Genomic DNA, 21,948 nt, shown 5'->3' with positions numbered 1-21,948 from the left:
ATACAGAATGCTGGGCCCCATATCCCAGATATTCTGAGTCCCAAGATCTGAGATGGGGTGGGTGGCTCAGGATTCTGAGTTTTTAACAAGCACCTGGGTGATTCTCAGATCTCTGATGAAGTGGCATGAGTCAGTCTAAAAGCTACACAGTCCTGGGTTCAAATCCTACCCCTGCCACTTACTAGTAGCACTGTGGCTTGGGCAAGTCACTAAGCATTTCTAGTCGTCAGTTTTGTTTGTTAAATGAGGCTATAATAACACCTACCTCTTAAGAAAAGAGACCTATTGTTTCAGAATGTTTATTGCACTTTGCAAATATTTGTTGAGCAAACGGGGCAGAAGTCCATTTGTCCAAACCAGATACCTAGAGGTTCTCCTTGATGTCTCTATTTACCACATACCTCTCAACCATTCAATCACAAATCCTGAGAACTCTACTTTCTAAAACATCTTAGACTTGTCCACTTTTCTCCATCCTCATCGTCACCACCCTAGCTCAAGCCACCACCTTCCTTTACCTGATCATTGTACAGCTTCTTCACTGATCTCCTGATTTCTACCCTTGCCTCCTTTCACTCATCCTTCCCAGCACAGCCTTGCCAATCAGATAGGGTGATGCCTCTGCTTCAAACCCTAGCTCTTAGGAAGGCCTTATGAGTCTGAAAAAAATTCCTCTGCTTCCTCCACACCTACTTCTAAGCCTCCTTTCAACCCCTCCCAGCCTTTACACTAAAGATTTGAATTTCTTTCAGATTCCTTCAATGAATATCAGTTTCTCTTGCCCCTGGGACTTCACACAAAGTGTGTTTGCTCTGCCTGAAACAGCCACCACTCCCACTCCCAAAATACACATCCTTCACCTACTACTCATCTTTCATATTTAAGGTTGAATGTCATTTCCTCAGGGCCAGACATAGCTGTCCCCCTCACATGTGCTCCACCAACTCTCTCCTTCCTTCATAATACCTGTTAACACTCGGCTGTGATGACTTCATGCCTGCGTCTACCACTAAACTAGCTCCAAGAGAACACAAACCTCTGTCTTATCTACTGCTGTAGCACCAGCAGTTACTAGAGTCTTTGACTCAAAGAATGATGAAACACTGATGAATGAATGAATGAAGGAACGAACGAACGAATGAATGAATGAATGAATGAGAGAGAAGGCCCTGGTCGCAGGATATGTCGCGGTGGGCGCCCTCTGGTAGTGCCTAAAGTGAATTTAGGATCTGAACGTTCCTAGAAAAGACAGCTACGTCGGGGCGTCCCTGGACATCTACGGGCCACACGGGGGCGCGCCTGGCTCGTTGTATCTGGATGGCAGCTCCTTGGACTCAGGTTGTTACTAATCGCCAATGGGAGACAAGAGGCGGGGTTCTTCCTCTGATGGACAGTATTGCTCCGCCCAATCTAATTCATCTTTTCCTTCGTCCCACCCACTCCAGGCCTCGGAGACCCCGAGGATGGGCCTGATAGAGGCGCCGCCAACTAAACTCCCGCAGAGTGCTCTGGGGGCTGAACCAGCGCTCCTGAAGGTCTGTGAGTGGGCGCCCGGTGGCTAGGGGCGGGGCCGCAGCGTTGACAGGCAGGCTGCCCGTTCCGCCCCTCTCGCCCAGAGCGGTCGCGCCAGCGCTGGGGACAGCAGAAGTGAGTACGTGAGCGGCGCAGCAAGAGCCCTCCTCGGACCCCGGACGGCGCGCGCACCCCGACCCCCGGATCAGAGTCGGGCCCGCGGCGGACCGCCGGATTACTGTACACCCCGAACTACGACCACTTGCGCCCTCTCGCTCCGGCCCGCCTTCCCCGAGTCCTCTGGCTCGGAGCTCTCTCGCGCCTGGGATCCTCCTGGACCGGTCCGTCCAGATTCCCGCGGGACCGACTTGCCAGCATCGCCCGCTCGGGGCGCCGCCTCGATCCCGCAGCCACCCGCCTGCATTGCACCCCCTCCTTGCCAGGATCTCCTGGGACCGTGCGCAAGCCTTCCTCCGAGCCCGACGAGTGGACCCTCCCCGGGGAGTCCGCAGCCCCGCCGGCGCGGCTCGGCGCGGCCGGGCTCGGCTCCCGGAGCCCGCCCCAGCCATGGCCCGAGCCCACCCGTCTCCGCCACCGCCGCCGCCGGGGCTTCTGCCGCTGCTCCCTCCGCTGCTGCTGCTGCCGCTGCTACTGCCCGCCGGCTGCCGAGCGCTAGAAGGTGAGCGGCGTCGGGGAGCGAGTCCAAGGGTTAAGGTGCCCCGGTCGCCCGAGCGGCGGCCGGAGAGGGCCAGCGGTATGGGTACAATTCGGGCTGAGCGCAAGTCGGAGGAGGGTCCCCTACCTTCGCCCGCTCCAGCGGCCGGAGGATCGGGCGGCAAGGACACCCCCGGAGCCGCCTCGGAGGCGCGGGCTGGCTCCGAGGCCCGCGGTCCACGAGTTACGAGATCGCGGGCAGCTGGACTTGGGTTGAGAGTCTCCGAGAGTCGTGGCCCTGTGATGAGCTTTTGTGGGAGTGCTGCGCGGAGAAACCCGGCCCTCCGCACCACCCAGAGGCGAGGAAGTGTGGGAGACCCCAGGCAAGGCGAGGGCTCTGAGCTGCTGCGGAGTTGTGGCGGGTGGGGGTGCGAAGCGGGACTCCCCAGTTTGGGGGGCGGCGATGGTTAGCAACCCGTTGGAGTTAACTGTGAGGGTGTGAGTGCGTGCACCCCGCTTTGTCAGGGGATGGCTGCGGGGGTGGAGAGGCGGGGGCCTGTTATTGTTTATGGTTTACCAGTGCGCAAACGGCACACGAGGTTGCGTGTGCTCGGGTTGCACACTGCTCTGCGGATCCCCCTCCACCTTTTAGCAGGACACCCCCGTGTGCTCAGATACCACTGAACCCCTGAGGTGGTGAGGTTTGCCCCAGGTAGCAAGCAGCCCAATGCCTTACCCATTACCTAGTGGGAAAAGGCCCGGCTTCTCAATAGGTTCTGTGAAACCTGTCAAGACTGCTGCTGAGGGGGTAGCTCCAACTTCCAAATGACGGTACTTGGATGAACAGCCCAAGTGTTGGTTGTCCCTTGTGAGAGAGCTCACATACATGTCACTCGACACAAACCTGAGGGGAACAGCGGCACTAACACTGGTCACAAACAATAGACACACACACACACACACACACACACACACAAATTTTTAAAAATTTTGGAGCCATTACATGAGGGAAGAAAAACCTGTAATGTGGAGGGAAGAACACACAAAAATTTTGGGGAAATTAGAATACAGGCAGTACTTATTTTTGGCATCTTGAATAGATCTAGTCACTCTCTTAGTTTAGGAACAAAAACATGGATTCTGTATAACTTAGTTTGTTCATATGTTCACAATGGGTAAACTTAAAGGTTGGAAGGAAAAAAGAACACAGTTCCAAGAGAAGGGCATCTTCGGGTGCTTTCTAATTTTCTCCAGGGGAAAAAATCCGAGCCCCCATCCCTTTTATCTCTGAGCCCACTAGTGCTGACAGACCGATTCACACGGTTGGACACATGCAAATCCAGACAGACACACTGAGGTCGCGCCCACACTTGCGCACACACTCACCCACATGTGTGTGATAGGATCGCTGGCGTGAGAAACCAATGTGGGGCTTTGTTGTTGATTGCCTCAAGGGTGTGAGCCAGGGAGCTTGTTGGAGTTCCCAGGTTTGTGTAGCCCAGGAGAGGCGACACAGGCACACATGCTTATGGGGCTATGTGTGTCAGGCCCCAGGGCCCTTGTTGCGGGGTGGGGTGGGTGCTAGTGCTGAGAATGGGGTGGGGGTGTGGTTTGGGTCAGGTGAGAAAGAACTACCTGAGGAGGCTCTCCTGCTCCGTCCTTCTCTCCCGCTTTTCCTCCCTTTCGTTGTCCTTTTCACCCCTCACCATCTGCTCGACCCTCGGAGGCAGGCCCTACCTGGGAGCATCCAGGCCTCCAGGCCAAGTTGCTGAGGAACTGACTAGGAGGCAGAGACCTGATGAGCTGCGGCCTCTAACCTATCCCTCTCTTCCCTGCCCAGCTGTGAAGTGGGATCTAGCGCTGTTCCCTGGCTGAGAGGCCAGGCCAGTGTGAGGTGCCCCTAGGAAGCAGCAGTATTCCCCAAGTGTGGCTGTCCCCAGTTCCTTTTGTCAACCTCCGACCTTAGGGTCTTCGGTTTGTGTGTGAGAGAATGAAAGAAAAAAGAGAGATGCCTCAGGATGCTGATACCTGCCCCGATGGGACCCCTATCCACCCTGCTGTTGTCTCTCACTGTGAGACGGGATTGGGTAGTACCCACCTCCTAGGGCTCTTGTGAGGACTGAATCCTTAATGTGTGTAAAGTGCTTAGTTCCATTGTTATTTAAGTATTAGCTGTTATTATTATTGTTATTATCCTAGGGTTTGCTCCTTGGGGAGCATCAGAAGTGAAAATTCATGTTTGTGCCCTTAAGCCAGCTGGAGGGCAATTATAGGAAAGAATGATGGCGGGGTGGGGGAGGAAGGTTGGTCTGGAGAGGGAGAAGTTGTCCCTCCCACCGCCATCCCTTTGGCTCTGGGAGGGAAGGGAAGGGATAGGATGGGAAGAGAGCTGTCCCTGACTCCTGCCTGTCCCCCACCCCTATTCTGGAGCTGGAAGGATGGGATGGGTAGACTTGAAGGTCCTGGGCTGTGAGCAGAGGGAAGGCACTGAAGAGCTTTTCCATGCCTCAAGCTTTGCAGACAGGGGATCTAGCCTCCTTGCTCCAGTCTTCCATTTGGCTTTACTAGGATATGGTTTGCCCTTGGCCTAGGGCAGACTTTTGCTGTCTGCATGGGGGGCGGGGGTCATTATATTCAGGTTCAGGGTCCCTGAGCTGAGGGTGCTGCCTCTCGTGGACACACTCATTAGATACTATCTAGCACCCAATTGCTCCGCCCTCCCTGCATACTTGGGGTTCACCAAAGCTCTGTATCCAGGGATCTCATCAGTGTTCCACGAGGATGGAGCCAGGGTCCTTGCTTGTCCTCCCTGGTTGAAGAAACACCCTTTGCCTTCCCCTGATGGGATTACCCCTTCCCCCACCAAACCCAAATTGTCCTCGGATTTCCCGACAGACACAGGGAAACAAGGCCACCTTGTTGCTCACTCTCCTTTTGAGTAATACTCCCCAGCACCCCCCGCCCCCAGGCCAAGCTCATTCTCCCTTTCAGAACCAAGTGTGCGAGTGGAGACCAGTAGGTGAGCAGACCAGGAATGGCGTGTGGAATGAGGAAGGCAGTTTGGACCACAGGGCCCTTATACCTGAGATAGGATAGGGAGGTCCCTGCTAGGAACAGACTCTTGAGGAAAGAGAAACAGTTATGAGATTGTAGCTGAGTTGTGGCTGCAATGGAACCGGTCCCTGAGGGAAAGAGGCCGTGTGTGAATCCATCTCTTTCTCAGGCAGCAGCAATAGTGACCGCCGTGTAGGTGGTAGCTGAGAGGGGAGAACGCCTGGGATTTCTGTGGCTGGCTTACGTATTTGAGTTGCCTCTGGCCCCCCTCTCCCTCTGTCCCTGTCTATCATGAGCTGGCACTTCAGAGCTGCTGCTGAGGGACGACGGCAGGTATTTGGGGGAACCAGTTTGCTTGTCACCGTCATTGCCTTCCCTTGAGCCAGAACTGCTGTGCTGCTGCCACTGTGGCCTCAGCGGCAGGAGCTCAAGCCGAAGCTGCCGTGGGCAAGGCCTCCACCACCCGGCCTTACACTAATTAAACAGCATGAACAGGCTGAATCACCAGGCCTGCATAGTTTGAAAATTGTAGCCCTGCCTGTTGTGCTGAGTCAAACTGGTTTGTCGGGATTGGGCAGCTGGGCTAGAGGGGAGTGGTGGTGGTGGGGAGCCTGGGTACAGCTGGGCACCTGATGGGGTGGGGGAGGCCCTTTGCCCCACGGGCTGGCTCTGGCACTGGGTCTCCTACTACGTTCTGTCCCCCCACTCCTGGCCAGAACCACTGTGGCCCAGATCCCTGGGAAGGGCTCACATGAGGGCTAGCTGTCCATCCGTCCTTCTGGCTGGCTGGCAGGGCCAGGACTGGGGTGGGGGGCATAGATGAGCACTGAGGCATCCGGGCTCCCAGCCCTGTGCTTCTTCCTCCCTTCTCCTCCCTCTCAGGTTTATTTAATTAACAAGCCCCATGTTCTGAGGGGAAGAATGAAAAACAAAATGTGTTCTCTGTTCTGAGATGCTTCCCTACCCGCCTCCCAGACTTGAGAGCCTGGGACCATGGCAGGCGGGTGGGTGGGGGATGTGGCCCTGGGTGAGTTAGTCTTCTCCAGGTCAATGGCAGGGTCCACCCCCAAGAAACCTTGCTGCTTAGGCTGACCACCCTGAATGCGCAGATTGGTACATGTGTGTACATACACCAACACACCAACACATGGGAGGAGTGGGATGAGAGAAGAGGGGACAGATCTCTCCGGTTGGTTGGCTGAGGAGAGACCCAATGTGTTGGGGGGCGTGCAACTCAGAGACAGCATGCAGTTCTTCCTCTCTTTGCAGACAGTGCTCCACGGTGTGCCTTCTTGCCCAGCCCAGAGCCCCTCTGACTCCTGCCCCTGCATGCTCTGCTAGCCCAGCCCTGGAGCATAACCTTTCCAGCCACCTCCAAGTCCCTAGGCTGGAATTTGGGGTGGAGGCATCTCGCTTCTGTTTCTAGACTATTTTGGTTCCCTGGGTCTTACTGACACTGCTGTTCCCAGGGTTGGTTGCTGTGGGGTCTGGCAGGTAGCAGGCTCTCAGCTGGTGCCTCTGCACCAGAGTGGCCCAATGAGGCCCCCAGACACAGGTGCTTCTTATGTTGGGCCCCCCACTTACGTGTGGAAGTGTTACCCGAAGTTCCTGGAATCAGATCTTTTCAGGATGCCACACTCTCCCCAAGGGCTCAGGGGCCCTTGGGATAGTGCCATTGTTCTGGCAGAGAAGTGGCCTGCTGCTCAGGCAGGGGCTATACCTGCAGAGGCTGCACCCATCCACACCCAGAATCATCTTCATGCCCTCCGTGACAGCTCCTGCCTACACCAGGGTCACAGGAAGCAGGTCTGGGGCTTGCTCCTTCCCTGCACCTCGGGCCAAGACTGCCCCAGTACCTCTGCTTTCTTAGCAGACACTGCCCTCTCCTAACTCTTCCTTCACCCCACTTGAAGCCTCATCACATAGAAAGAACATGCTTGCAGTGTGTGTGTGTGTGTGTGTGTGTGTGTGTGTGTGTGTTGTGTATGCATGAAGGATGAACCTCTGAGGCTTCACACAAACTAGATATTCACACTTATGCTGTGTCTGTATGCTCCTGTGGCATGTTTCAGTGCAAATGGGCACCTGTGTGTATGCAGCTGATGTGGTTTTGGGTGACTTTGTAAGAGCATCCTCACCAAGTCTGCACAGGAAAACTGGTGTTTGTGTTTGCACTTGACTACACTCAAGACTGTGACTTGTGACTGGCAATAGTGTGTGCAGTTAGGTGTGTAAGGAGAAAGCACTGTTGGGGGCATGTGCCCTCTGTGTATGCCTACGTCCCAGGAAATCTGCATATATGAAGACTGTAAGAGTGAGTCTTGGCCTAGGGCAAGCCAAATCTGTGTGTAGGAAAGATTCACTGTGTATGAATGTCTAAAGAAGACTAATCTGTTTGTACCATATGCATCCATGTGTCTGAGAAAGACAGACCATAGCTGTGTGTGAAGCTGTGTGTGTGTTTGCAGGCGGCTGTGGCTTTGTGTGTTTTTGTCCACCATATGGGTTGACTTGTCACTCTTTGGCCCCAGTGGTGGGGAATGAGCCCAGCCACTGAGAACTGGGGGAAATGTGTGCATCTGTATGTTTGTGCACAAATGAGGGCCACACAGCTGCTGCCACGTGGCTGTTCTCCTCCGTTGCTCAGTGGAAACCTGAAAGGGGTGTTGCTTCCCGTCTTAGTACGAAGGCCCTGTCCTAGAATGGCCCCAGGCCTGATGTCCACTTTCCTGCTCACATTGGGGGGACTGTTGGGGTTCTCTGCCTGACTGAGCCCTGTGTCTGGGAGTGGCAGCTGCTCTAGTCTCCCTCCAGCAGCCACAGGATGGGACAGAGGAGGGTAGGGGTGTAGTGAGCAGCTGGGGAGTTTGGAGATTGCTCACTCACTTTTCTTTTGTGCTTATCCCCGTACCTCCTATCCTTTACCCCAACCCCTGCATGAATACACACACACACCATATCAGAAAAGGTGGGCTCTGTTGGGTTGGGTCTCTCTCTCCCAAAGCCATAGACAGATGCGTTCTGGGACTGCCCCCCCCCAGGTCCTTCCTGAGGCTGGAACACAGGAACCTCAGGGTCTTCCTCTTGCTAAGGGAGCAGGCCCCTCCTCTCCCCCCGAGAGCAAGCCCCCTTCTCATCAGGGAGACCGGAGCCCTTCCTCAGGCACACATGACTCGAAATCCAAGTCCTCTCCTCATTAATGGGAAAAATGTGCCGAGATTGAGCGATGGCCAAGGGCCGATCCCCTCCCTCCCTCTCTCGCTCCCCAGAAATTAAACAGAAATGAAGAGCCTCCCCCTCCCTCCTGCCCACCTCCCGCCTCCCACCTCCCCACGTCCCCTCCCTCCGCTCCCTCCGCTCAGAGCCAGCGCTGGGCTTGTTTTAAACTGTGGAGGAATCTGGCTGGAGGGGGGAGGGGGCTGAATATTTGGGTTTAAACAGTTCCAGATGGGTTTGGCACAGGCTGAGCAGAAGGAAGTGAGGGAGCGGGAGGAGGGAGGCAGCCGAGGGAGCGGTGGGAGCTTTGCCTGCTCGGGCGGGCTGGCTGGTGGCGGGCAGCGGGCAGACAAGCAGGCGGACTGGCTGGCTGGCTGGGGGCGGGGCGCGTTTGGCTGAGCTGATCCCAGGGACAGGACTACTCTGGGCGGCTGGCTGGGGAAGAGGCCACTTGGCAACCTCCATCGCTGTCTCTGTCTCCTTGGGCCTCCTTGTCTCTCCATCTCACTGTCTTTTGTAGTCCGCCGCCAGCCATCCCGGCTGTCTGGTCCTAGCCAGCTGCCTCTGCACATCCCTCCTGCTCAGTGCCGCCCACCAGCCACCTCTACAAGGCCCCTGCTCCGGCTGCCCGCCTGTCTCTAGGCCCCTGCTTCTGCCCATCTCCTCTTCCCTCCCATCCCTCCTGCAGAATGTCTGTGTCTGTCTGTCTGTCTGCCAGGGGGGCCTGTCAGGCCACCGACAAGGCTGGGAGAGCTCACCCTGCAGCCTGCCCTCCTGGGACCAGCCCTGCTTGCCAGCAGGGACAGGAGGGAGCCTCACTCTCCGAAGTGACTGGCTGCCCCCATTGCCTCACATAAGGACGAGGGGCCACAATGGCCTCATCCACCACCCTTAGCTCAGAGGGCAGAAAACCAGCGACCGCCACAAGCCTAGAGCCTGTGGAATTTGGGTGCCCTCAGCCTGCCCCACTGTTAATGTAGAGGCCTCCAGAAGTTCTGGGGTAACTGTACCCCATTCTAGCTCAGAGGTGAGGGGAGAACTGCTGGCAGCCCTGTCTTTCAAGCTATAAGAAAGGAGTTGGCACTTCTTTCCTCTCTTTCCTGCTCCTAGATCTGATCTTGCTCACACTGTCGGAGAGCAGAGTTGTCCAGCTAGAATCCAGAACTGGGTTCCTAGGGGAGCAAGTCTATGTCAGAAACATTAATGGGCTCCTCCTGTGACCAAGCAAAGGGAAACAGATAGGAAACCGCAACTCAGGAAAGGATTGGTGCTGTGACAAAGCCCTTGGCCCTGGATGCACAGAAGAAGGCATGGGGTCAGGGAAGGCTTCCTGGAGGAGGTGACAGCTTGGTTGTGACTTAAAGGATACAGCTTTCCAGGCTTTCTCTGTTCCCCTTTTACAGAGGGGCATATTGCAGTCAGAGTGTCCTCGTTTAAGGGGTTACTTGTGGTGTCAGTTAGACCTGAATGTGAGCCACCTCTCAACACTTCACTCCAAGTCCTACCAATTTTACCTGAGGCCATATAATTACTTTATCTGGGCTTCAGTTTTCTCATCTGTAAAAGGGGTACACCAAAATTACCTTTATCTGAGGATTGTGGAAAGAAGTACACTGGCTCTTGGGGAGCTGGGCTGGGTCTTGGTGGCCTTCACCTCACCCTCAAAGAGCACTCCTGCCCCATCCCCCTGAGGTGGGAGGCTGGGTGGGAGTGGGCTCTGGCAGTAATTGCCCTCCCCTTCCCCTGAGTGTGTGTGGAGCTGCGCCTTTGTATTGAGAATAGAGTCCGGGGAGGCCTGGGCAGCAGGGTCTGAAGCACACAGCCCTTTGTTCCTGGATAAAGGCCGCCGGCCCCTTTGTGTGGAGATTAGCAGAGCCTGTAGGTGCCTGAATCAGCCCTGGTCCCTCCCTCATTGACCCAGGCCTGGGGTCAGCAGCAGACACCCACTCTCAGCTGGCCTGACCTGACATCTCGGGGGCTGTGAAGGCTCTGGCCATGGCTTCAGAGCCTTTTCCGGGGTAGGGGAGCTGAGGGTTTGGGGGGTTGGGGGTGGGGTGGCGTGGTGCCTAGTGGGAATCAGTCTCTGATGTCCCGGATTTTCCTGGGTGACTTCTTTCTTCCCATCCTGAGCTTAGCGCCTGACCTTTCTTCTGTTACTCCCCCAGAGACCCTCATGGACACAAAATGGGTGACGTCTGAGTTGGGATGGACATCTCATCCAGAAAGTGGGGTAAGACTTCCTCACCATCTCTCCCGAGTGTTGATTGCCATTTGCACCTCCAGCATCCATCGCCCTCTGCTCATCGGGGCTGGAGGACGGCTGCCTCTCCCTTTGCCTGTCAGCTTCATCTCCTGCAGCTTTCTTATCCTTTTCACCTATCACCTGCCTCCGTTGCCTGATGGCCCATCTCTGTGGGAGTTTTTCTCTCACTTTCAGCCTGCCTGTGTCCCCCCTCCCACATAAGCCGTCTTTGTGCCACTCTCCCTCTGCCTACCCCTCACCCTGTCTTTAGCCTATTCCTGTCCTTCTCCTGCCTGACAGCCCTTTGCATGTCTGCCCCAACTGTCTCCCTCCTTCCTGGGTCCTTGGGAAGAGCACTGGCTTGGGAGCAAGGAAACCTTGGTTCCAGAGCTCTAACTTGCTCTGTGACCTTGAGCAAGGCAGTTTATCTTTCTGAGCCTCCATTTTTTGACTGTTAAATTCCTGTAGTCTTGACGTCTCAAAAAAAAAAAAGAAAAAAAGAAATCCAATTAACCTCCTTAGATAGCATCCACAACTACACTAAGCTCTGGAAAACTGGGGTCAAATGACACTACAATTCTTCTGTCGCCAGGCCTGACTGTGTGACCTTGTGCAAGTCTCTGCCTTTGTGAGCCTGGCTTCTTTTGTCTGGTGTGGGGACCACAGATGCACCTTGTCAAAGGGCTATTGCAAAGGATAAATGTGATAGACAATATTTATTGAATGCTTGCTCTCCATAAGGCACAGTTACAAGCCCATTACATGTATTAAACTGATTTAATTCCTTACAGCCTCATTTACTTCCAATCAGCCCTTTTATACAGACAATGAAACTAAGGCACAGAGATAATAAATATTATGATAGCTGATATTTATATAGCTGTTCTAAGTGCCCTGTTCTAAGTGCTGTATTCATTTAAAGTCATTTATTCCTTGTACATCTTTGTTCTTGCCCATGTTACAGATGGGGAAATGGAGGCAGAGGGAGGTTAAGTGAGTTACCTATATTTACACAGCAAGCGGAGAACTGGGATCGGAATGGGTAGAGTCTGTGTGTCCAGCCACTACACCACAGAAGCTTCTCTACCGCGTTTCCCCGAACCTAAGCCCAGGTCTCACACTAATGTGTGCTCCAAAAAACACATCAGGGCTTATGTGGAGGGGAGGTCCTCCTGAGAAGTCATGCAAGGGCTTATTTTCTGGTTAGATCCTATTTTTGGAGAAATACGGTATGAAGTAAATATGGTGGATCTGGGCGGGTGGTAAGCACCTGGCAAGTGTTGACGCTCACTCCCTGTCTTCTTCACTCGGTCTGCGTACAGTGGGAAGAGGTGAGCGGCTACGATGAGGCCATGAACCCCATCCGCACGTACCAGGTGTGTAACGTGCATGAGTCCAGCCAGAACAACTGGCTCCGCACGGGCTTCATCTGGCGGCGAGATGTGCAGCGGGTCTACGTGGAGCTCAAGTTCACGGTGCGTGACTGCAACAGTATCCCCAACATCCCCGGCTCCTGCAAGGAGACCTTCAACCTCTTCTACTATGAGGCTGACAGCGACGTGGCCTCGGCCTCCTCCCCCTTCTGGATGGAGAACCCCTACGTGAAGGTGGACACCATTGCGCCTGATGAGAGCTTCTCAAAGCTTGATAGTGGCCGGGTCAACACCAAGGTGCGCAGCTTCGGGCCATTGTCCAAGGCCGGCTTCTACTTGGCCTTCCAGGACCAGGGCGCCTGCATGTCACTCATCTCCGTGCGTGCCTTCTACAAGAAGTGTGCATCCACCACCGCAGGCTTCGCTCTCTTCCCCGAGACCCTTACTGGGGCCGAGCCCACCTCCCTGGTCATTGCCCCTGGCACCTGCATCGCTAATGCTGTAGAGGTGTCGGTGCCACTCAAGCTCTACTGCAACGGTGACGGGGAGTGGATGGTGCCTGTGGGTGCCTGTACCTGTGCCACCGGCCATGAGCCAGCTGCCAAGGAGTCCCAGTGCCGTCGTGAGTGGGGACTGGCCTGGGGGTGGGGGGCAGAAGGAGGGAAGGGCTCTGGCTATAACCACCTACTGTCCTTACCCACTGCTTCCTACCTACCAGACAAGATAGTCTGATATCAGGTCTGGGGCAGAGGGAGGAAAGGGAGGACTGTATCAGGTGCAGAGAATGTGGTGCAAGGAGGGAGATGAGAGAAAATGAGGAGAGATACCAGGATAATAAGAGAAAAAAAATGAAACTAAAGAAAGAGGAAGAGAGATATGGAGAACCCTTGACAGGGAGGCCCATGGAGAACCTGGTCAGAGACTCAGGAGGCGGCAAAGATGCCTGCTTGCCCCGCCCCAAGTATATGTGTCGCCCTAGAAATATAGCTGTGGGGACAGAGGATGTGGGCACGGCGTGCTTGGCCCTTTCACCTTGGGGTCTCATCTGCTCCTTGAAAGGTAGTATTAATGCCCAGTGGACAGGGGCCCAGTTCCTGAGATCTGAGTCCTGCCCCTGCCTCTTAGAACCTGTGAGACCTTGGGCTAGTCACTTAATTCTTGAACTTTGGTTTCCTCGTGTGCAGAATGGGATCAATGATGATTCCTTCGTAGAGCTGTCATGGGGCTTATGCATATAGATGCTTGTGCTGGGGACAGGTCAGAACAGTGCCTGGCACATGGTGAGCATAAAGACTGTGAGTTTAGCCACGACTCTCAGGAGCCCTGGGATGCATGTGGGTCAGGGATTATTGGGTCCTTATTTCCTACATGAGGAGGTTAGATTAGGAGGCTTGTCTCTGGTGGCTTGCCAAGACTCCTGAGACCTTACAATGTGCTAGACTTTGCTCGTTTGAGCCTTACCACAACACTTGTAAGGTCGATTCCAGTTATGTCCCCTATTTTGCCACTAAGGAAACTGAGTCTCAGAGAGGTTCTGCACTCCAGGCCTTATAGCTGGGATTGTGGGAACTGGGACTAAAGCCTTGGCCAGTGCTCTACCGTGCAAGACGAGGTACTCAGGGCCTCCCCCTATTTTCTCCCCGGCATTTGAAGCCTGCAGCTTTGAGGGGTGGGAGCTAGCTCTTAGCAAAGCCCTAGGTATGAGGGGCCTGGCAACCCCAGCCTGGCTATGAGGCCTGGTGTTGGATGTTGTCCTGAGAAGGTGAATAGTGCCTTGCTCAGCTCCTCTCCACTTCTCTATGGGAACCTGCCCCTAGACCCCCTCTTCCTAACTGGAGAAAGGGGGTGGGGGTGATGAGCCTGACAGCCTGAAGAGGGGCTAACACTCTGCAGGTCCCTCGCAGGAAATGCATGCAGGTTCCCATAGCAACCAAGCTGGCCTGGCCTCTGCCCCCTCCCCCCACTGGCTCAAAAGAGCCTGGATGGAATATCACCTTAGCAAGGGGAGATTAAACCTCAGGAAAGGGCATATCCCCAACTCTGGGCATTCCACGCTCTGGATTGCCTCCCCAGAGGTAGTCATTGATGGATAGGTTGATCACACACTTTACTGTGTCTAGGACGTTCCTGGTTTATGCCCATTGTCCTAACATGGTTATTCCTGGTGTCCCCTTCCACTTTCAAAATATTCCAGTTTGAATAATAAATTATATGGCAATCATAGATCTGGAGAACTACAGAGCCCAGGTCCAGGGGCCCGAGTGTAGCTGGCAGGAGAGAGAGAGGAGAAGGGATATTCAGGCATTGAGCTCTAGGCTCTCTTTAAAGCCTAGGGTTCCCCTCTTGGATGCTTTGAGGCGTCTGAACTCCAGGTGACCCCAGCTTTCCTGCCTGCTGTCTTTCTCTCCTTTTCTCACCCCTCCTCACCCCCTAGTCCTGCCCAAGGGCAGAAAGGAGCCACTGCCCTGCTCCTGGTGGGTAGGGAGAGAGATTGACTGTGAAACTCAGAGGCCCCACCTTTATCTTGTTTTGGGGTGTCCTTGAAGGTCCTCAAAAATGATTTTCCTCAAGCTTCAGGAAGGGGTGGGGAACCCAGAAGAGTGCAGGGTGCTGCCAGCTGCTAGTGGCCTCTTCACATCCCCCACCCCCTCCCGTCTCTTCCTCCCAACTCTCTTCCCTGCCTTGACAAGCCCGGGCTGTCCAAGTTATGGGGCTGACGTCTTAGTCCTTGAGGCCCGGGTGGGGGTGGTGGGGGGCAGGGTCGGGGAGGAATCCGCTGACATGGGGTTTCCACGGGGCAAAAGGGCCTTTTGTAGCTGCAGCTGTAGTTAGGCAATATCATCATGGCCCCCACAGTCTCGGAGGTGGCGAGGCCAAGACCTGTGCTGGGGACGGGCCAGATTCTCACGGCAGTGTGGAGGACTGGAGTCTGCAGGGAAGGGAGGTGAGCACATCCATCCTCTTTTCCCCCACAGCCTGCCCCCCTAGGAGCTACAAGGCGAAACAGGGAGAGGGGCCCTGCCTCCCCTGCCCCGCCAACAGCCGCACCACCTCGCCAGCCGCCAGCATCTGCACCTGCCACAATAACTTCTACCGTGCAGATTCGGATTCTGCAGACAGTGCCTGTACCAGTGAGTGAATGCGTGTCCTGGCAGTCTCCTACTCCAGGCTTTGTCTCTCTGGGTTGGCCTGGGTGGGCCTAAACAGTCACTATGAATATCTCCATTTTCCAGATGGGGAAACTGAGGCTCAGCAGGTTAGATGTTAGCATGGCACAGCTAGGAAGTGACTGGCTGTAAGCCAGAATCCACGTCAGCTGGCTCGGTCCTTCTACCAACATTTAATAAGCACTTACTAGCTCCCAGTTGAGTATCACGAACTGGCTGGGGACTTCTAGTCCATCTTCCTCTGCATAGAACTGCTGCTCTCTTGGGACAACTCTAAGTACAGAGGGGGCTTCACATCCCTGGGGCAGCCTGATGTCCTGCTTTCTTCCTGCTCTGGCCTTTGGTGTGCCAGGCATTATGCCAGGCACCAGGGATATGGAGGAGAATAAGATACAGTCACTGTCCTAACGGAGCTTGCAACCTGGTGGGAGAAACAGATATGAAAACAGATAATGACCATATAATGTGCTAAGTGCTGGGCTGGAGGGATGCCCAGGAATTGTGTCATGGGAGTGCAGAGGATGGGGAGCAGATGAATCAAGGAAGGCTTCCAAGAGGAGGTGACATCTCAAGTTGAGTCATGAAGGCCAAATAGGAATCTGCCCAGTGAAGAGGTATAGGAAAGACACTCTGTTTATTAAAGCAGAGGCGCAGGCAAGGAGGTAGGAAGCAGCTTGGAATGTGCAGGAACTCTGGGCAGAAGGGTGGTCCTAGGGCCCCTAGCTCACTGCCCTTTTCCTGCACGTTTCCCACAGCTGTGCCATCTCCACCCCGGGGTGTGATCTCCAATGTGAATGAGACCTCACTGATCCTCGAGTGGAGTGAGCCCCGGGACCTGGGTGGCCGGGACGACCTCCTATACAACGTCATCTGCAAGAAGTGCCGCGGGGGCCCTGGGGCCGGGGGCGCCTCAGCTTGCTCACGCTGTGATGACAACGTAGAGTTTGTGCCTCGCCAGCTGGGCCTGACGGAGCGCCGTGTCCACATCAGCCATCTGCTGGCCCACACGCGCTACACCTTTGAGGTGCAGGCAGTCAACGGTGTCTCTGGCAAGAGCCCTCTGCCCCCCCGCTATGCGGCTGTGAATATCACCACCAACCAGGCTGGTGAGGAGGGCACTCAGGAGGGTAGGGTCTGGGTCATCTTCCCCCACACACAGCTGAGGTTGCCCAGGGCCTAGCAACAAACCACTGAGGGGCCCATGGGAACTAGGTCCTTGGGATGGGTGCCAGGGCCCAAGGAGCCTGTGGTGAGCCCCCCACCCCCGATCTTCCCCTAGCCCCGTCCGAAGTGCCTACACTCCACCTGCACAGCAGCTCAGGCAGCAGCCTGACACTGTCCTGGGCACCCCCAGAGCGGCCCAATGGCGTCATCCTGGACTACGAGATGAAGTACTTTGAGAAGGTCAGAGCCTCAAGGGTCAGGAGGAGGCCTTGGGACGAGAAGATCACCCCAAGATAGTATCAGGGCCCTTTGGGAGTAAGGCCTCGGGGCCTGCGAGGGCCACAGGGTGGGCCTGGGGGTGGGCAGGGCCGGATTGGCCTCAGAGCCCACTGAGACGCCTCGTTCCTCCTGGTGTTACAGAGTGAGGGCATCGCCTCCACAGTGACCAGCCAGAAGAACTCCGTGCAGCTGGACGGCCTGCGACCCGATGCCCGCTATGTGGTCCAGGTTCGCGCCCGCACGGTAGCCGGCTATGGGCAATACAGCCACCCGGCTGAGTTTGAGACCACAAGCGAGAGAGGTACATGCGCCCCTTCCCCATCCCTGCCCCAGCCCATACCTCTGTCCTCCCGCTCACCAGTGTCCTCTCCGTCTCCAGGCTCCGGTGCCCAGCAGCTCCAGGAGCAGCTGCCCCTCATTGTGGGTTCTGCCACGGCTGGGCTTGTCTTTGTGGTGGCTGTCGTGGTCATTGCTGTCGTCTGTCTCAGGTACCCCCAGACCCACGGGAGCTTCCCTTTAGGACCCTCATGCCACATAAGTGACCCATCACCCACGTCACACCCAGAGCTGCCTTCCTGTGCCCTGGCTCTCCTTGCTGGAAAGGCCCTCCAGGCCACACCCACGTCTGCATCCCACGCCCACCACCACCAAATCTACCGGCAGAGTAGACCAAGTTCACTGAGCCTCTTGTCCAGGGACCCAGTGGCTGCTATAATCACTGGCTGTGCGACCAGGCTCTCTGGGCCGGTCCCTTGCACTCTGCCCCTCCTGTGCTCCCAAGGCTCCCCAGAACGAAGGGAGCTGTGGGACTTGTCTCAGGACTCCCTTTCCCCTCCCCCTTCCAGGAAGCAGCGACATGGCTCTGATTCAGAGTATACGGAGAAGCTGCAGCAATACAGTGAGTTGAGTTTGTCTCCTCATCCTGGCCTCCCTAAGCTCCACTGGTCCCCGCAGGGCTTGGACACGCCCCCTCCTGCCTCCAATCAGTGTCATTTCCTGAGCCCCTACCTCACTCCGGCCTGTCTCAGAGATGAATGAGATGTGACCCCTGTCCTCCAAGGCAGTGAGTCCTGTGAGAAAGACAAGATGCGTACACACAGGAAACAATGAGAGAACAATTAAGTGTTAAGCCGGGTGTTCCTGTTATAAAGGGCAGTAAGAGTTCAGAGAAGAGGAAGGCTTCCTGGAGGAGGTGGCCTTGGACTGAGCTGAGCCAGACGGGATGAGCAGGGTTTAGAGAGGTGGAGGAGAGCGTTCCTGGCTAGAGGAGCCTCTAGATGGTAGTGGGTGGGGTGAGGAGAGTGCCCAACTATGGGGGCAGTGAGAAGACTGGTTTGACAACTGTTGGGGAGCAAGGCTAGTAGTTGCCTTGGAGGGTCGTGAAAAGCAGGCAGAGGAGTTGGGACTTGACTCCACCATAGGTAATGCGAAAGGCTCTCAAGCTGGGGAGGAATACAATGAAAGTATTGTTTTAGGAAAACAGGTATGCGGGTAGATTGGTGTGAAACGTCCAGAGGTAGAGAGCCCAGCTGAGAGGCTATTGCAATAGTTTGAGTGTTGAAGGCCAGGACAAGGTCACGGGCAGTGGGAATGAAGGGAGGGGCGAATCTGTGAAAGGTTTTGACATGATGAGAGATGAGGGTGAAAGAAGAAGAATCCTGGGTGTCTTTTTTTTTTTTTTTTTCTGGGTGTCTTTTATGGTCACTAGTTCTCATGGAGAGGGTGGTGGTAAGGGCAGGGGGGAGTTATGGCTTCAACAGAGAGGAATATAAAACTGGCGTAGCAAGAAGATCACAACCTGTGCTCCCATCAGGGGTGACAGCCTGAGGGTGCCAGCCGATGAGTTCCCTCACCATGTCCAGCCTGAAGAGCTGTGCCCCTTTCATGCCCACCTTTTGTTTCTTCCTCTAGTTGCTCCTGGAATGAAGGTTTATATCGACCCTTTTACCTATGAGGACCCTAATGAGGCTGTGCGGGAGTTTGCCAAGGAGATCGACGTATCCTGTGTCAAGATTGAGGAGGTGATTGGAGCTGGTGAGTCCCCAGAGGCACAGTGGGTGTGAGAGGGCGGGGAAGGGTAGGGGAGGAGGTTGTTACCCCAAGGGAGGGCTGATAGACTGAGTACAGGAAGGATCCCAGAAATAGCTCACCTCCTATGTCCTGTGCCCTGCAGGGGAATTTGGGGAAGTGTGCCGGGGTCGGCTGAAACAACCCGGCCGCCGGGAGGTGTTTGTGGCCATCAAGACACTGAAGGTGGGTTACACCGAGAGACAGCGGCGGGACTTCCTAAGTGAGGCCTCCATCATGGGGCAGTTTGACCATCCCAACATAATCCGGCTGGAGGGCGTGGTCACCAAAAGTCGGCCCGTCATGATCCTTACGGAGTTCATGGAGAACTGTGCTCTGGATTCCTTCCTCCGGGTAAGAGCCAGCCCCTTGCTCTTCCTCTGTCCCAGAGAGCTGGGTTGGGCAAACCACCCCCTCCCACAAATCACACAGACTTTATTCAAGTCTATGAATAATTGTTGAGGTGGCATGGTGCAGGGAAATAGTGGGGCCTTCAGAGCCAGAGAGACCGGAGTTCTCATTCCGACCGTCCCTACTGCCTGTGTGACCTCAGGCTTTGCTTAACCTCTCTGAGTTTCAGCTGCCTTGGTTGTAAAATGTGAGTGGTAAGAACTGTTGGATCCTTGTGGGGATCAGCTGAGATGTTGTATAAGATGCCTGCCACACAGTAGGGCAGCTTCCTCACTTTCAGTGTCCTATGGACATGGTTGCAGGGATAGGCAAAGCATGGTCTTGGAGGACTTGGGAGGGTGGGCAGGCAGGCCCTTGGCCAGGAGGGAGGTGATGGGCCCTCCTGAGCCTGCTTGTTGCCTCCAGCTCAACGATGGACAGTTCACGGTCATCCAGCTGGTGGGCATGTTACGGGGCATTGCTGCCGGGATGAAGTATCTGTCTGAGATGAACTACGTGCACCGTGACCTGGCTGCCCGCAATATCCTGGTCAACAGCAACCTTGTCTGCAAAGTCTCGGACTTCGGCCTCTCCCGCTTCCTGGAGGATGACCCCTCCGATCCTACCTACACCAGCTCCCTGGTACAGGAAGCAGCTGGGAGGGAGACTGGGGGCGGGGCCAAGCAGGCAGGGGCTCGGGGCTGGGGACCAGCCCCGAGTCATAGGGTGAAGGGCGTGTGCCCCCCCCACCAGGGCGGGAAGATCCCCATCCGCTGGACTGCCCCAGAGGCCATAGCCTATCGGAAGTTCACCTCTGCTAGTGACGTCTGGAGCTATGGAATTGTCATGTGGGAGGTCATGAGCTATGGAGAGCGACCCTACTGGGACATGAGCAACCAGGACGTGAGTGGGGCCAGCCAGAGCGCTTGGTGGGTGAGAGCTGGCTGGGGAGCAGAGTGGTGGCTCACTCCAGGTTTCCCTGCCCTCGGTCCAGGTCATCAATGCCGTGGAGCAGGATTACCGGCTGCCCCCACCCATGGACTGCCCCACAGCTCTGCACCAGCTCATGCTGGACTGCTGGGTGCGGGACCGGAACCTCAGGCCCAAATTCTCCCAGATTGTCAACACCTTGGACAAGCTCATCCGCAACGCTGCCAGCCTCAAGGTCATTGCCAGCGCCCAGTCTGGGTCAGTACCTCTGCTTCTGCTCCCACCCTGGTCTCGAGCCAGCAGCCCTATCCCTGCTTCCCCTGCCAGGTCCCTCTTCTCCCCACAGCATGTCACCAGGTCCTTCTTCTCCCCACAGCATGTCACAGCCCCTCTTGGACCGCACAGTCCCAGATTACACAACCTTCACGACAGTTGGTGACTGGCTGGATGCCATCAAGATGGGACGGTACAAGGAGAGCTTCGTCAGTGCGGGCTTTGCATCCTTTGACCTGGTGGCCCAGATGACTGCAGAGTGAGTGTGCCTCAGATTTGGAGGGGCAGGGAGGTCTGAGCTGGGCCCGGAGTGGTGGGCAGGAGGGGAGGGACTGACCCTGCCCTTGGTCCATCTGCAGAGACCTTCTCCGGATTGGAGTCACCTTGGCTGGCCACCAGAAGAAGATCCTCAGTAGTATCCAGGACATGCGGCTGCAGATGAACCAGACGCTGCCCGTGCAAGTCTGACACCTGACTCCCACCGGATGGGTGGCCCCAAGGACTACGCAGGGACTCTGACCAGCCAGCTGGACTATTGGACTTTTGGATGCCTGGCCGTAGGCTGTGGCCCAGAAGATGAAAGTTTGGGGAGAGTCCAAGCTGGGACTTCTCCTCCAGGCCTGTGCTCTCTCCCCAGAAACTGTGCCCCAAACCTCTTCATATTGAAGATGGATTAGGAGAGGGGGTAATGACCCCTCCTCAAGCCCCTCAGGGGCCCAGGCCTTTCTGCTCTCCAGTGGGGGATCCCCACCACCTCAGACTTGGCTATTCTTTAGTGCTGGAGGTCCTGGCACAGTCAAGTGGGGGATAAGCCTGGGTTCGATAGGGCCCAGCCCTGGTGGGGGTCTGGCCCCCCAGGTAGGCAGAGAGCAGTCCCTCCCTCAGGAATTGGAGGAAGGGACTCCAGAAATGGAGAAATGTGACACCCCCATCCCAAAGCCAGCTGGCATCTCCAGTTTGCACAGGGACTTGTTCTGGGGGTTAAGGGCCCTGCCCCACCCCCGCCCGTGGTGCTGTCATAAAAGGGCAGGCAGGGGCAGGCTAAGGAACAGCCCTTGCCCCCCAGAGACTGACTCTCAGAGCCAGAAATCAGATGTGTGTGAGAGCGTGTTTGCGTGTGTGTGTGTGTGTGTGTGTGTGTGTATGTGTATACGCACTGGCCTGCACAGAAAGTGTGGGTGAGCGTGTAGAAGCTTGGCCCTGTGCCCTGCAGTGGGGCCAGATGGGCCGTCCGTGGAATAAAGGCAATAAGATGATTCTCTTGCCCCTTTTCATTGCACCTCCCAAGGCAGGATTGCCTGGTGCCCTCAAGTTCACAATCCCTGGCTGCCAGCCTTCCAGAATTCCCTGGAGTCACTGGGAGACCAGATCAGGCCTATCCAGGCTCAACTTCTGCTTGGTGCTAAGGCCTCAGTGCATCTAACTAACGTCTTGGCAGTGAGGTGATGACAGTAGAGCCCATACCACCCCAGAGCTGCTTCCTCCTAAGGCCCAGCGTCCCTGAGTATGGGGGTGGGGACAGACACTTGAGTCTGGATGGTGTCTTACAGACAGCATCTTTTCACATCCATTGTCTCTGAGGAGCTGAGGGGAGAGGGAGGCTAGTCAGCTCCCAGGGTCACATGAC

The 21,948-nt window shown here is 55.7% G+C and overlaps 1 protein-coding gene across 2 annotated transcripts; it reads left to right on the top strand.

Moving 5' to 3' along the window:
* Positions 1-1,631: 1,631 nt before the first annotated feature.
* On the top strand, positions 1,632-21,577 carry EPHB3 (EPH receptor B3). 2 transcript variants are annotated; one of them, XM_033090850.1, is made up of 16 exons: positions 1,632-2,191; positions 10,602-10,666; positions 12,001-12,673; positions 15,027-15,182; positions 15,974-16,324; positions 16,498-16,622; positions 16,803-16,962; positions 17,041-17,149; positions 17,507-17,559; positions 18,573-18,695; positions 18,835-19,082; positions 19,545-19,760; positions 19,872-20,021; positions 20,113-20,306; positions 20,425-20,580; positions 20,681-21,577. In XM_033090850.1, the coding sequence occupies exons 1-16, from the start codon at positions 2,080-2,082 to the stop codon at positions 20,787-20,789; spliced, it is 3,000 nt and encodes a 999-aa protein (XP_032946741.1). In that variant the 5' UTR covers positions 1,632-2,079; the 3' UTR covers positions 20,790-21,577. The 2 variants fall into 2 exon arrangements, with proteins under 2 accessions (XP_032946741.1, XP_032946732.1); XM_033090841.1 differs by having other exon boundaries at positions 19,851-20,021; positions 20,681-21,214.
* The last annotated feature ends 371 nt before the right edge of the window (positions 21,578-21,948 follow it).

The sequence above is a fragment of the Rhinolophus ferrumequinum genome, chromosome 2 (assembly GCF_004115265.2).
Source record: "Rhinolophus ferrumequinum isolate MPI-CBG mRhiFer1 chromosome 2, mRhiFer1_v1.p, whole genome shotgun sequence".
NCBI lineage: Eukaryota > Metazoa > Chordata > Mammalia > Chiroptera > Rhinolophidae > Rhinolophus > Rhinolophus ferrumequinum.
The sequence above is the reverse complement of the archived record's forward strand: the minus strand, read 5'-3'. Positions and strand labels throughout refer to the sequence as shown.

What these genes read in the sequence shown, in the direction of transcription:
- EPHB3 (XM_033090841.1), top strand. Translation starts at nt 2,080, where the DNA reads ATGGCCCGAGCCCACCCGTCTCCGCCACCGCCGCCGCCGGGGCTTCTG. An exon ending in CGGCTGCCGAGCGCTAGAAG is followed by an intron (nt 2,192 to 10,601) that starts GTGAGCGGCGTC and finishes TTACTCCCCCAG; the next exon opens with AGACCCTCATGGACACAAAA. An exon ending in ATTGCCAGCGCCCAGTCTGG is followed by an intron (nt 20,307 to 20,424) that starts GTCAGTACCTCT and finishes TTCTCCCCACAG; the next exon opens with CATGTCACAGCCCCTCTTGG.